Source organism: Salmo salar, chromosome 01 (genome assembly GCF_965601325.2).
Source record: "Salmo salar chromosome 01, fSalSal1, whole genome shotgun sequence".
NCBI lineage: Eukaryota > Metazoa > Chordata > Actinopteri > Salmoniformes > Salmonidae > Salmo > Salmo salar.
The window spans coordinates 44874583-44889274 of record NC_138291.1 but is presented as its reverse complement, the minus strand read 5'-3'; the positions used below and the strand labels follow the sequence as shown (position 1 = coordinate 44889274).

Here is a 14692-nt window from a genome sequence, read left to right as displayed (position 1 = left end):
CATGTTTTATGAAATATGGCAAATCAAATTGAGGGAGACTGCAAACTTAAGTTATGCCCTTCCTTTTAAAATATCCTGTCTGTGGTCCGTTCTGGCATCTTTGGGATGGTTTTTAACACATAAATTCTATTCATTCAGGGTATAATGTTAGAGGTTGACAGCAAAATATCTGTGTATTAAAGTTATTAAATATAGAAAATAATAATCAAATAGACAAATGCTTCAAACAGTTCTTGAATGCAAAAAGATGTCATCACAAGTCACCAACAGGTCCATCTCCATAGGGGAAAAGGTCAACTGCTTCTTCTAATAATGTTGAACATTCCACCATAATAACTTCATAGAGATTTGGAAGTTAAGATCACATAGCTCACTTTCCAAACAGCAAATGAATACAATTATTAAAAAAATATCTACATGACTATGAAGGTCATTATTATGTCATTTACAAAAAGACTGCTTGCGACTGGCCACCTCTGCCATATGTGCCTGAGATAGTGAGATGCTTGTTGCAATAGTCATCCCAGGACAGGTTCTCAGTCTCCCTGCACTCAGAAGTATTGATGCAGCAAGGCAAGGTGTGCCATAGGCAATACTGTAATGGGGAGGCGTTTTTCTAAAAGAGTTTGCAGGAGGACCATACTGCACCAATTTAAAGCCTTTCAGTTCCGTCGCTATCCTACCCATAGCCGGGGGAAGTGGGGGTGCTTCTTTTTTGTTGAAATTATATGAAGTAAAATTATATATCCCCAAAGTATTATTATTTTTTCATTATATGAAGAAAAAATAAATATCCCAAAAGTTGTGCACTGGGCCTTTACTAGCCCTGTATTTGCTGACCGATATAGCCGTCTGTAGCGCGGGCAAATGATTTACTTTTCTGCTCCCATACCCTATGGCTTTTGTTGCTGTTTTCATTTTGGGGGGATATTCTGTGCCATTGATGTCGGTATCTGTTCACACAGTACCGGACAGGACCGGGAGCCGCTACAGTTCTGTTCATGGGGTCGACTGAATCTGCGCAGCAGCGGGAGGATAGCCGCAAGTGCGACGACGAGGAAGCAGTGGCAGATGAGGAGAGTGCGAACAACCTACAGGATGGCGAGACTCCTGATGCCAAGGTAAAACTAAATAGTAGATTGATGTATTGACAACTAACCCAACAGGAAACACATTTCTATATCTACAGCATCATCAAGGGGATGTTGTCCTTAAATAGCTGATGTGACATTTAGGGAACGTTTTAAATATGGACAGAGGAGTGCATAAACAATCACCACACTGTTACAGTAATTATACATGTATCTTATTATGTCTTCTTATCAAATGGTAGGCTTTTATTAGCCTATGTATGACTCCTGACATTCAAGTGAAAGGCTTATATGGACAATTAAAGCCACACAATAAGTGACGATGCTTCTCAACTGTCTGTGAAGTGTTGTTATTGTCGGGCTGCAGAGATAAGGTTGGTTATTCAGTTGATTGACGTGAGCACCAGCGCCAGATACCGACCCCATTTAACAACAATACATTTGATACAGTATCTATTTTCACTGCTTCACAAAGTATTCCACTTCATTCCAAAGTATTTAAATGAATTAAATGGCACTGGAATAGGCTAGATATAAAATCAAAAGGGTTACATTTTCACTATTGGAAATTGTCCAACCATTATCTTTCCAGGATATATATTAGCCATATATATGACTAAAATGAGAAGTCGTTTTACAATCGGAAATTATACAATATCTCTAATGTAAAACATGTCAAATGGCCACCGGAATATTACATTGACCGCCCATGTGTTTGTACACTGCTGCTACTCGCTGTTTATTATCTATGCATAGTCACTTCCCCCCTACCTACATGTACAAAGTACCTCAACTAACCTGTACCACCGCACACCGACTCGGTACCGGTACCCCCTGTATATAGCCTCACCATTGTTATGTTATTGTGTTACTTGTATTTTTTTACTTTAGTTTATTTGGTAAATATTTTCTTAACTCTTCTTGAACTCCACTGTTGGTTAAGGGCTTGTAAGTAAGCATTTCATGGTAGGTATACACTTCTAGTATTCGGTGCATGTGACAAATAAAGTTTGATTTGATGTTCTCTTTTTAGTCATAGTTATGGCCTGATACATATAGGCTATTCTTTTGTTTATTCCTATTGACTTGCTTTACCAAGGATCACCTTCAGTGCTCGGTTATCTCCACCAAGTCTGTCCCCAAATAATTTGATTTGCTGGTTTTAAGCATTCAACTTTCAAATAGCTCTTTGTTGACTGTTGCTGGGTGCTATCGTCCTCCATCAGCACCGGCCTGTAGCCTACCTGCCCTAAGCTCTCTCCTGGCCCCTTACACTAAGTCTGAATTTGTCCTGCTAGGTGATCTAAACTGGGACATGCTTAAACCACCTGACCAAGTCCTAATTTTGTCTAGCCTTTTAATCATTATATGTGTTATTGTTTTTACCATCAAGGACCACTTTGGAAACAAGTGTTTTAATGAATACTTTCAAGTGATATCCTCTGGGTCCACTTTGTACATTTTGTTGTATATGTCTGTTACCCAAAATAAATTCAATTCAAAGCAATGGGACTCCCTACATTTTTCGCGGAGTATTACCAATCCCACAAGGTATGACTCCAAACACCCAGAAAAGGGTACTCTCCTTGATGTTATCCTCACAAATAATCCTGATAGGTATCAGTCTGGTGTTTTCTGTAATGACCTTAGTGATCACTGTTTTACAGCCTGTGTTCGTAATGGCTGCTCAGTAAAATGACCTGTCCTGATTTGTCATAGATGCTTGCTAAAAAACTTTAATGAGCAAGCCTTGCTTCATGAACTGGCCTCTAAAATTGTATAGAATCAGCTTGATCCCCCCCCCCCTCTGTCGAAGACTTGGATTTTTTTGTTGTTGATATTTTCAGTGGTATTGTTAACAAACACGTCCCCATAGGGAAAATAAGAATTAAAAACAGGTTCAGCTCCTGGTTCGACCGTGATCTTGCCGAGTTACTCCACCTCAAGAATTGCATTAGGCGAAAGGCTCGGCACACGCATACTCAGGCTGACTGGCTCTCGTTCAGGCAAATGAGAAATAAGTGCACTCAGGCTATCCGGAAGGCCAAAGTTAGTTACTTTAAGGAGCAGTTCGCTCTCTGTGGGTCTAACCCCAAGAAGTTCTGGAAAACGGTTAAAGACCTGGAGAATAAACCCTCCTCCTCACAGCTGCCCATGTCCCTTAATGTTGATGATGTGGTTGTTACTGACAAGAAGCACATGGCTGAGCTCTTTAATCACCACTTCATTAAGTCAGGATTCCTATTTGACTCAGCCATGCCTCTTAGCCCGTCCAACATTTCCTCATGGGAAATGGGAACCCCTTCTAATGCGACTAGCCTCGATGCTCCTGTCTCTTTTTCCCCTGCACTGCTACAAAGTTTCTCCTTGCAGGCGGTCACTGGGTCCGAGGTGCTAAAGGAGCTCCTAAAACTTGACCCCAAAAAAACATCTGGGTCAGATGGTTTAGACCCTTTCTTGTTTGTACCATGTTTTGTGCTAGTACCATGTTGTTCTGCTGCCATGTGTTGCTACCATGTTGTGTTGCTACCATACTGTGTTGTCATGTGTTGCTGCCTTGCTATGTTGTTGTCTTAGGTCTCTCTTTATGTAGCGTTGTCTCTCTTGTCGTGATGTGTGTTTTATCCTATATATTTTTATTTATTTTGAATCCCAGCACCCGTCCACGCAAGAGGCCTTTTGGTAGGCCTCTTGTAAATAAGAATTTGTTCTTAACTGACTTGCCTAGTTAAATAAAAGGTTAAATAAAAGGTTAAATAAAAGGTTAAATAAAAGGTTAAATAAAAGGTTAAATAAAATCCAAATGAAGTCCTTTACTTTCTTAGTAGGCTCTCTCTAATAACTTGGAGTTTATATCATTCTCACAATACAATCTCATAGCAAATTTTTCAGTTTTATCCCACATGAAAATTACAATAGTTTATTTATGTATGAATACTGTAGTATTACTAAAGTTACAAAACTGCTGTGTTTTTGCAAACATTACTGTAGTATTTACTAGTGTTTTTTTGCGGATAAAAGTGTAAAAAGGCCTATTTACTATAGCATTCTACAGTATACTACAAAATTCTATAGTAAGTACTACACATGATCGAGGGATACTACAGTGTGTAGTATATTATAAACTGGATGGTTCGAGCCCTGAATGCTGATTAGCTGACAGCTGTGGTATATCAGACCGTATACTGTACCAAGGGTATGACAAAACATGTATTTTTACTGCTCTATTTATGTTGGTAACCAGTTTATAACAGCAATAAGGCACCTTGGGGGTTTGTGGTATATGGCCAATATACCACGGCTAAGGGCTGTATCCAGACACTCCGCTTTGAGTCGTGCAAAAGAACAGCCCTTAGCTGTGGTATATTGGCCATATATCACACCTTGTGCCTTATTGCTTAAGTATACTACAGTTTACGACAAAATTCTATTGTAAGTACTGTAGTATTCTATAGTAAACTGTAATATTTTATCATGTGAGATTAGGCTACATATTTTATAGGCATGGTCAAAGGGCAATACATCTACAGCTCTGTAAGGGACCTGACTGTTCATATTCAATTACACATTGTGTCACTGTCCTTTTTGACACTTCTCTGCGAGTCAATGTTTGGCTTTTGATTGTGTGTTGCTATTGTTATGCTGCCTCTTAGCCAGGTGTTCCCTGAGAATAATATGTCATCCTCAATGGGACTAACCTTAAAGAGTATCATTGGAGGGTCCATTCATTATTTGCACTATCATGGTCCATGTTTGACTTTTCAGTTGTTGGAGACCGTAGAATACCAGTGGAAACTGTTACTAGTGGAATGGTGACCTTCCATTCTTAGATGTATCTAAGGGCTTGATTCAATCCGTATAGCCCAAGTTCAGCGCTATAGTGCGATTGAAGTTTAAAGACAATGTTGCCACGTTTGCGGAGGCTGCATTCACGGTAAACACTGCGTAAGTCGGCTCAATCGGTAATTACCTTTACATTTCAACTGAGCTATAGCGCTGAACTTTGGCGATACGGATTGAATCTAGCCCTAAATTAAGTGTGGGACCCGAGAAAGAGAGAGAGAGAGAGAGAGAGAGAGAGAGAGAGAGAGAGAGAGAGAGAGAGAGAGAGAGAGAGAGATGGAATTTCACCTTGTCTGCACTCTTTATAAAGCATTGATTAACTTTGCACTGTAAGACATGATGAGCTCAGCTGTGGGTGAGCAGGAAGTCTGTTAGCTGTGTCTGAGGACTCAAATTCTTCATTAAATACTTAGGTTACACATCATAATAACTTTCCAGATTAAGCCATTATAAATGCTTTTAACATGTGTAGATGCTTACAAAGGCTTTACAAATGTTGACAAATAATTGGCATATTCTCAGATTTTTTTGCATGCAAAATTATCATAATTTCATAGAGGACGTCCTGGTTCCTGATAAATTGAAAGCAATAAATAACATTACAGGATAACATGACTCATGCACTAATACTGCTATTGCGGTCTTAAAAGCTGTCCCCCCTTTCTCCCAAAGGGAAAATATGATTCTGAAAAAAAGTGCATTTTCATGTATTTAATCCTTAAGAGTCTATTGGCACATCCGTGCGTCAATCTAATTAACATAATACAACAATTCCCATAAAAAATTAAGCTGGAGATATCATCTGCCTATGTTGGCCTTCCGCATCTTCAGTGGAAGGTGGCCGAGCTACAGCTGTGTTTGTCAGACCATGAGATATTCCGAAAATTGGCCTACAAACTATTATGCTATTACTCTCACGAACTTGATGGTGTTCTCCATCAAGATACCTAAAAAAAGTCCTAAAATTTAAAATCAAATAGCTATATGATCCATGTTATCTTACAATAATTCCATATGCTAGTTTAGTACCCCCCCCACCCCAGAGGTTAAGTTATGTTGTATGTATGTGTATATATACACACATGTGTATATATATATACACACATATATATATATATATATATATATATATATATATATATATATATATATATATATATATATATATATATATATATATATATATATATATATATATATACATACACACACACACACACACACACACACACACACATAGATATATATATATATATATATATATATATATCTCAAAATGTTTCCTTCTCTGTTTTAGTTACTCCAAAAGAATGGACAGATCTCCGGGCTGAGTGAAAAAGCAGCAGGCAAGACTGAGGAGGTCAACGGCCTGTGTGAAGACAGGGTCGTTGCAGACGGTGAGTCATCACAGTGTGGACGAGAGTTAATTTGTGTGTGTATGAGAAAGGATTTACTTCTGGCTTCTTTGAAAAAGAGTTCAGTTGTTTCCTCAAGTTCTTACAATGTTACGATCATGGTGAACACTTCACATTAAGCTATATATGTGGTTGTAAAGAGTTTATTTGTAGTTTATAATTATAGGTTATTTGTATGAATCAGGCAATTTAACAGTTTTGGGTAATGCATATTTGTTTTTTCATTGCAGTTGGTGAGACAAATTCAGTTATCATTTCTCAGAATAAGGACATTCCGGAGACGATAGAGACGCTCACAAAGAAGATACCACCTCTGGAAAACGTGATGGGAAGGAATCACCAGATGCAGATGATGAGGCATCAACAAATGAGACTGAAACAGAAGTTAAATTAAATGAAGTCAATGAACGTTTAAAAACATTCTTCAGTTCAATTGGTTTAAAATTCACATTGAAAAAAGACTGACACAACACAAGAAGAAGTGAGCCCTAAGAAAGTAGAGGGCAAAGCAAGAACTCCTGAGGATATGAAGGACACAGAAGAGACCACTATAGATAATGCTGAGGAGAATACAGAGCAGAGCAGATCTGACTGATGATACAATAAAATAAATTGTTGGTGATACACCAAAAGAGTCTGTTGGCGATACACATCAAGAGCTTGTAGATGATACACTAGAAAAACTGGTTGACGAAATACTAAAAGAGCCTGCTGATGATATACCAGATGAGCCTACTGATGATACACAAAAAGAGCATGTAGATGATACACTAGAAGCGCATATCGACGATGCACCGAATGAGGTTGTTGATGACACAACAGAGGAACCTGCTGATGATTGTACCTCTTGCCATATGATGACAGACCTCACATTTGTGAAATTTTCTCAATAAAACTACCAAGGAACATACCACAGAAATGATAGAACCTAAGGAGGAAGTCACACCTGAAGAAGTGGCAAAGGTAGAGAGAGAGGCAGAGGCACCAGCCCCACTGGTTCTGGTAGTTGACGAAATGTCTCCATTGAAACGTTTTTTCCTGACAGGAAAAATACACAAGCAGGTCAAGCAAGAACCCACAAAAGAATACAAGGTGGAACCTAAGGATGAAGTCAAGGAAGAACCTACGGAAGAACCCAAGACAGAACCCAAGGATGAACCCAAAGAGGAACCAAAGGAAGAAGTCAATGGGAAACCTAAGGACAAAGTCAAGGAGAAAGTAGAGGAGGAAGTCTTCCCAACCGAAGAGACAGAGGCACCAGCATCAACCATTCTGGATGTTGAAGAAGAAATTATATCCCCGATTAAGAAGTTTTTCACTACTGGAATCTTTGCCAGTTTAAAGAAAAAGAAAAAGCTTATAGAAGAGGAAACGCCCAAATATGAGACCATTGAGAAGGAACAGGAACTGCAAAGCATTGAAAAACAGGAGGACGTAAACACACCAGAGGAAGCTGGACTTGAGCAAGAACCAACAGAAGAGGAGATCAGTCCAGGTGTTGAGGGGGAACAAAATGAGAAAGAACTTCAATTTGAAATTGCAGCCACAATGTTAGCGGGAGTAACAGATTCACTAATGGCTGAGACATCCAATGTCCCCGAACTCACCGAACTCATTAAGAGTAATGTCTCTAAAACTAGTGGAAACAGAGAGGATGTTCTTGAAGCGCAGACAGCTACTAATATATTACAGACAATTATCTCAAATGAAGCTGAACTTCTTAGTTCAGGAAGTTCAGTCCAGGATATTCTTGAAGACCAGTGTCCTTCTTGGAGTTTCGTAACCGTTATAACAAATAAAGCTGAAACAAATGAAGCCAAACGTCTTAGCTCTCAAAACAAAGTTAAAACCCAGGAAAGTCTTGAAGAGCAGTCTCATTCTTGGGGATTTGTCACCGTCACAGAGGATGTTCCTGAAGAGGAACCAGCTCCTGTGCTATTACTGACAGTTACCTCAAATGAGGCTAAACTTCTTAACTCTCAAGAGAAAGCTAAAAGCCAAGGAAGTCCAGTCCAGGATATGATTGACAAGCAGTCTTCTTCTTGGGGATTCCACACAGTTATCTCAAATGAAGCTGAACTTCTTAGCTCACAAGAGAAAGCTAAAAATCAAGGAAGTCCACTCAGGAAGCTCTTGTCTGGAGCTGGTTTGAAGAAGCTTACTAGGAAGCAGAGAGGTTGTAAACCAGACAAGTTGACCGGATCTGGTGAGCATGTAGCTGAGGATCTACTGTCATCCACAGATTCAGTGGAGTACCAGAAAGGAGAAAGTACTGCCTCTCTGCCAGAAGAATTAGCAGCAGAGCAGGTAAACGTGTCTGCTCAGGCTGGGTTGAGCCACGAATCAGATGATGTAACCTCTGACAGTGAAAGGAAGAAGGATGGTACCTGGACTTCCTTCAAAAAACGAATGACGCCCAAAAGACACCCCAAAAGATCCTCTGAGAGTGAGGATGAGTCAGCACTTGTAGGCTTACATGAGGAGCCAAAGCAAAGTGAAGGGGAGCAGGTACTAGAACATATCACAGAAGAGCCCAAAAAGAAGGTTGATATATCTGTTTCTTGGGAGGCTCTCCTATGTGGATCTGCAAAGAGGAGGGGCAGAAAAACATCAGACTCAGAGGAGGAAGCACCCATGAATGAAGGTAAAATACTAAGTGAACCAGGAAACACTGCAGAGTCGCCATTGGACAGTTCTCAGGAGAGAGGTTATGAACATTTTACCTCTTCCCCTGAGCAAGTTGGAAGTCCCTCGGGGAGTGAAGGGGGGTCTACATGGAAATACCTTAAAAAGCTGATCACCTCAAAAACAAAGGCAAAAACCGAGGAGGCCGTCAAAGTTAGCTCACCAGAGCAGATGCAATCTGGCATCGAAATCACCAAAGAGAAGTCTTCTTTTTCTCTAAAGAAACTCATCCCTGGACGTAAAAAGGGAAAGCATGGAGAAAAGCAGGAACCAATATCTTCTGACGAGGCAGATAAGGGTGTTGGATCGGATGACGAGGAGGACTCTGAAACGCCAGCAGTGGTCCCCATGTCAGAGTTTGATGCAGAAGAGCTAGGAGAGAAACACAACATATCAACTGAGGCTGTTATAGAAACTCCATTACACATAACAGAAGAAGAAACCCAGCCAGACATCTCTAGTACGTTCACCGAATCGGCCATACCCAAAGACACCCTGCCCACTGAAGCAGAGAAGGCTCAAGCCAAATATACTGTGGAACAGTTGGCCCCATCAACATCCCCCACTGCAATGGAAGACTTTGAGGACCTTACGGAATTCATAAGTAAACATCAGCAACTCAGTGATATACCTGAAGAAGGCTTAATAGAGGAAACCATTGCCACACAAGTGTCTACTCCTGAAGAAGCCAATCAAGACGATACCATAGCCGAGGACCTAATAGAGTTGACATCTGAAGCAGTCACTGCCCCAGAACCTCTAGATGAAGAAACAACAGAAATGGTTTCAGCAGTGTCACAGCTGACAGATGAGTCCCCCAAAACATCAGGCAGCACAACACCTGTCCCACTAGAATACGAGTTAAAGGATACAGAGTTACTTCTGCATGAGACTGTTGATACCATTAGCAGAACCCAAACTCTCTCATTGGTAAATACAAAAGACCCACATCTGGAAGCCATTTCAGTTTCTCCACAAATATTACACACACCAAAAGAGAAGGAAGCAACAGTTTTGATAGCTCATGAAAAATCAGATGCAGTTGAAATCCGCACAGGTGAAGAGTCTCAACAAATTGATGCTGTTGATAAAAGCCCAGTGACTTCTATGGTAGAGTGTCCATCTGAGGTCATTGAGGTAGTACCCACAGAGTTGGCACCTGGGGACACTGAAGAGTCTGATGCTGCAAGAATCAATACTGATGATTTACACAAAGCTGAAGATGAATCAATTCCAATCATGCTCATAGAAACTGAAAAAGACCCACAAACAGAATTGGTAAATGAGTTAGAAGAGGCAAGACCAGAACTTGTAGCCTACATTAATTCAGAAGAAGGTGTAGCTCAGGTTGACGAAAAGGTGGTAGCAGAAGACACTCCACAGCCTGATACAGAGAGTCTGGATGTATCGGTCACAGACAAACTTATCTCCATACAACCTCACACGGAGTTCATTCTTGAAGAAGAGAAAGCGGAATTCCTGGATGTTGCGGAGGATGCTGCAGACAATGAGAATGCACCAGTTATAGAAACAATCACATGTGAGGTTCAAGATGTCACAGCTGCAATGCATGACGTTTCAATGTCGAAACCATCTGACGTTCTGGAATGTTTGATTGCCATAGTGACACCTGAAGTAGAATCCCCAGAGAAAAGGGATCCTGTGGGTTCTCTAAGACCACTTGAAGAGGCAAGACCAGTACTTGTCACCACCGTTAATTCAGAAGAAGCTCAGGTTGAAGGAAAGGACGTTCTGAAAACTTTGATTGCCGTAGTGGCGCCTGAAGTAGAATCCCCAGAGAAGAAAGATCCTTTGGGTGCTCTAAGACCACTCATATGCGCTGCTATGGTTCAGACACTAAAGGTAGAGGACATGGTTGTGATGAAGAATGTGCCATCAGCACAGTTTGTTGATGGCCATGTGATCCAAGTACAAGTGACGGATGCAGAGCTAAAGTCAGCTGAAGAAATTGATGAGATAATGCTTGAAGTGGGCTCATCTGATGCAAATGATCACAAGATTATATTGCAACAGGTGAACACTGAGATTGAATCAGATGAAGCAAATGTTGAGACAACCCTTGAGGTGGGCTCAACTGATGATCACGAGATTATAGTACAAGTGGCGGATGCATGGTTAAAGTCTGCTCAAGTAATTGTTGATAAAGTGCTTGAAATTGACTCAACCAATGTCACTGATCATGAGATCCAATTAAAAGGGTTGGATGTAGAGACTGAGTCAGCTGAAACAATTGTTGATACAGTTCTTGAGGTTGTCTTAACTGATGTCAAGGGTCATGAGATCCAAGTACAAGTAACAGATGCAAATGCTGAGAAGGGTTCAGCTGAAGCTATTGTGGAGACAGCACTTGAGGTGGTTTCCTCAACCGATACTAAAGAGGTCATAGACGTTTGTAACAAAATGGAGGACGAAGGAGAGGGTGAGAATGCCAATGAGGAGATTGAGGAGGACATGTTTGAAGAGGCCAGCAGTATTATAACTCTGGAAATTGTACAGCAGAACGCATCAGAAGACCCCAATATTGTACCACAATCAAGTCAAAAGGCTGAAGTTGAATTATCGAGTGAAGCAGAAGTTTCGAAATCACCAGAGAGTACACCAGCGGTCGCAGTTATAGATAGTCAAGGACATCCACATGTAACTGCACAGGTGCGAAAGACAATTCATTTATTTGAAAACTATTTAGATCTTAATACTCAGGGAAATGCACAAGAACCTTCAGAAAAAGAAACTGAGCCTTCGATTGCTCTCGAAGTTGATACAGTATGTGAGGATAGAAAAGCTCCTGAGGCATTTGTAGAGCCCACTTCTGAATTCAACAGCATACCTGACGACACAGTTCCCACTACATTTGCAGCGTCTTGTTCACAGGCAGATGTGCAAGACGTTTTTGGAACAGAGGCTGAATTCATTATTTATTCTGAAGTAGATCAAGCCATTGATGTTTCAGACTCTACTAGCGGGCATAAGAAGGAACTAGTGGGAATGGTAGTAGAATCAGCAAAGGAATCAGTGGAGTCGTTGGAAAAGAGACTATCTATAGAATCCCAAGTCCATATCCATCTCCACATTAAACCCAGAGATGCTGGAGTTGTGTCTGCGGGATTAGAGTCATCACCACTTGCTATTTGGCCACCTCCAAGTACTACTGCAGAAGTTGCAGTGAATACTGACAGCCCTCTAACAGAATCAATAGAAAGTGCAAGTACTATTGCAAAGAGTTCAGTGAATACTGACTGCGTTCTAACAGAATCAATGGAAAGTGCTCAACTTTGTGAAGTCAGTCAAATTGAGCAAACCAGTGACACTACACCTCATGTGCCACTGCATACCCCACCTGTAACAGTGCTGTACACCCTAAACCCTGAAACAGAACAGGTAATGACCAATGCAGTAGGGTCTAACCCACACATAGAGGAAGAGAATGACCTAGAACTGTGGCTGGATGCTGAGGACGATATTGGCACAGTAAAATCCAATGTCTTGGAAGTTCTAAGCAAAAAAACAGATAGAGGAGTAGAGAAGACGCTGCAGGACAGTGAAGAGATATTTGATATTGCACTTGAGCCTCAAAGCGTTCTGTCCGGAGGTGATACCTAATAAGACTGCAGCCATTCCACCAAACTGACGTATCATGAACTGGTAAGTCAGTCCTTTACATTTCTTGTTATTCTACTATGTATTTAAGTACTTGAAGAAGTACACAAATATAATGTCTCCTGAACTTGTCTCCTGAACTTTCTTCTCTTAGGTTTAACGAGCTAAAGGACTGCTGGACTACCAAAGAACAACCTGAAAGAGAAGATAGAAGTCCACACATGAAGGATGACCCACCACAACGGAGCTAATGGAGACATTCTTCAGATCGTTGAATACATTAATGTTAGTTTCAATGTTATTATATCAAAGTTTAACTGTATGTGTAATTACTTCTACTTCTTTAAATACAATTCGTTGTCCTTTTCAAGGCACCATGTCATCTTATCAGAACTTGGAGGTAGAATAATGTATATTATATAATATTTATGTTAACATTTTAGAAGATGTTTGTCCTGTTTGTCCTTCTATTACACAGAGTATATTTATCTGAGTTTAGTTTTCTTTAGCGTTAATGTAATTTGTGGATTGAACAGAAGCCTTCCATTTATCAACATATAATACACTTACATTCAACACAGGACATATGTACCCCACTGCTCACCAAAACAATGCAAAGACAAACTGTGATTAGATATACAGGTATATAGATTTGTTCGCGATGTTACTGTGTTATCACTGTCTTCTGTCAGACACTAAATGTTTGCTCGACTCAGCACATACCAGTAATAGAACATTTGCTCTAGGCATGTGTAGTGACTAGAATTTGTATCACATTTAGCATCATTCCTATGAATATTGCCATCCATCTTCATTATCTCAGAATTATAGTTGAATTGCCAAGTTTTCAAACTATGCACTGCAATGGTTAGTTGACACAGACCAAAATACTAATACAAAATGTGTATTTTATCACGAGTTACGTGATGTATCGGTCACAGACAAACTTATCAACAGAACTATATTTGTTTATTCATTTTGCCTGTGAATATACACGGAGTATACAAAACATTAAGAACATGACATAGACTGACTAGGTGAATCCAGTTGAAAGCTATGACCCCTTATTGATGTAATTTGTTAAATCCACTTCAAATTCAGTGTAGATGGGCAGGGTGTGGGGGGGGGCAGGTTACTCTGCCACTTCCTGGTTGCCAAAATTCTAATAGTTCTCTTAATTTAAGTTTACGTGACAAAACAAGCAAGTATAGTGTAGAGAATCATTGTACCATCTAAAATATATTTTCCATAACCAAACATATTGTATTTTCAGCTGTTTGAAGCTGGTGTACAAAACTGAAAGTAAAAGACGCAAAAACAAAACTTAAGAATGGGAAGCAGAGAAATAGTGCACATGTAACAGATCTACCACTTCTTTGACTTTCTTTCAATGACAGATCTATAACACACATTTCTATATGAATATGGTCAGGTAGTGAAAAAAGTTACATAATGCAGCTTTAAGTGCCTTTGAACGGGGTATAGTAGTAGGTGCCAGGTGCACCGGTTTAAATGCGTGTCAAGAACTGCAACGCTGCTGGGTTTTTCACACTCAACAGTTTCCCATGTGTATCAAGAATGCTCCACCACCCAAAGGACATCCAGCCAACTTGACACATCTGTGGGAAGCATTGGAGTCAACATGGTCCAGCATCCCTGTGGAACACTTGACACCTTGTAGAGTCCATGCCCTGATGAATTGAGGCTGTTCTGAGGGCAAAAGGGGGTGCAACTCAATATTAAGAAGGTGTTCCTAATGTTTTGTACACTCAGAATATATATATATATATTCCTCTTTATTTTAAAATGTAATATTAACTAATAACTAAATGCAAAACTAAAAGAGTTGCATGAACATTTTTATATTTCAAAGCTGTGAATGAAATAAATGAAAACTATTTACATCCGGCTTGAAGGACCACTCTGAGCCTCTCGGGGCCTTTCTTACAGATGAGTTAAGGTTCTGTCACTATGCTTCTACCTATACTAAATACAGCAAGACGTGATGACAATATGCAAGTTAGTTCAGTCTACTTTATT

At 40.1% G+C, this 14692-nt stretch overlaps 1 protein-coding gene across 1 annotated transcript; it reads left to right on the top strand.

Annotated features, from left to right (window-relative positions):
* Positions 1-841: 841 nt before the first annotated feature.
* Positions 842-14671, top strand: akap12a (A-kinase anchoring protein 12a). Its single transcript, XM_014197274.3, has 4 exons — positions 842-1121; positions 6232-6331; positions 6580-12697; positions 12807-14671. Exon 3 carries the CDS (start codon positions 7268-7270, stop codon positions 12653-12655), a length of 5388 nt encoding a protein of 1795 aa, XP_014052749.3. The 5' UTR covers positions 842-1121; positions 6232-6331; positions 6580-7267; the 3' UTR covers positions 12656-12697; positions 12807-14671.
* Positions 14672-14692: the final 21 nt, after the last annotated feature.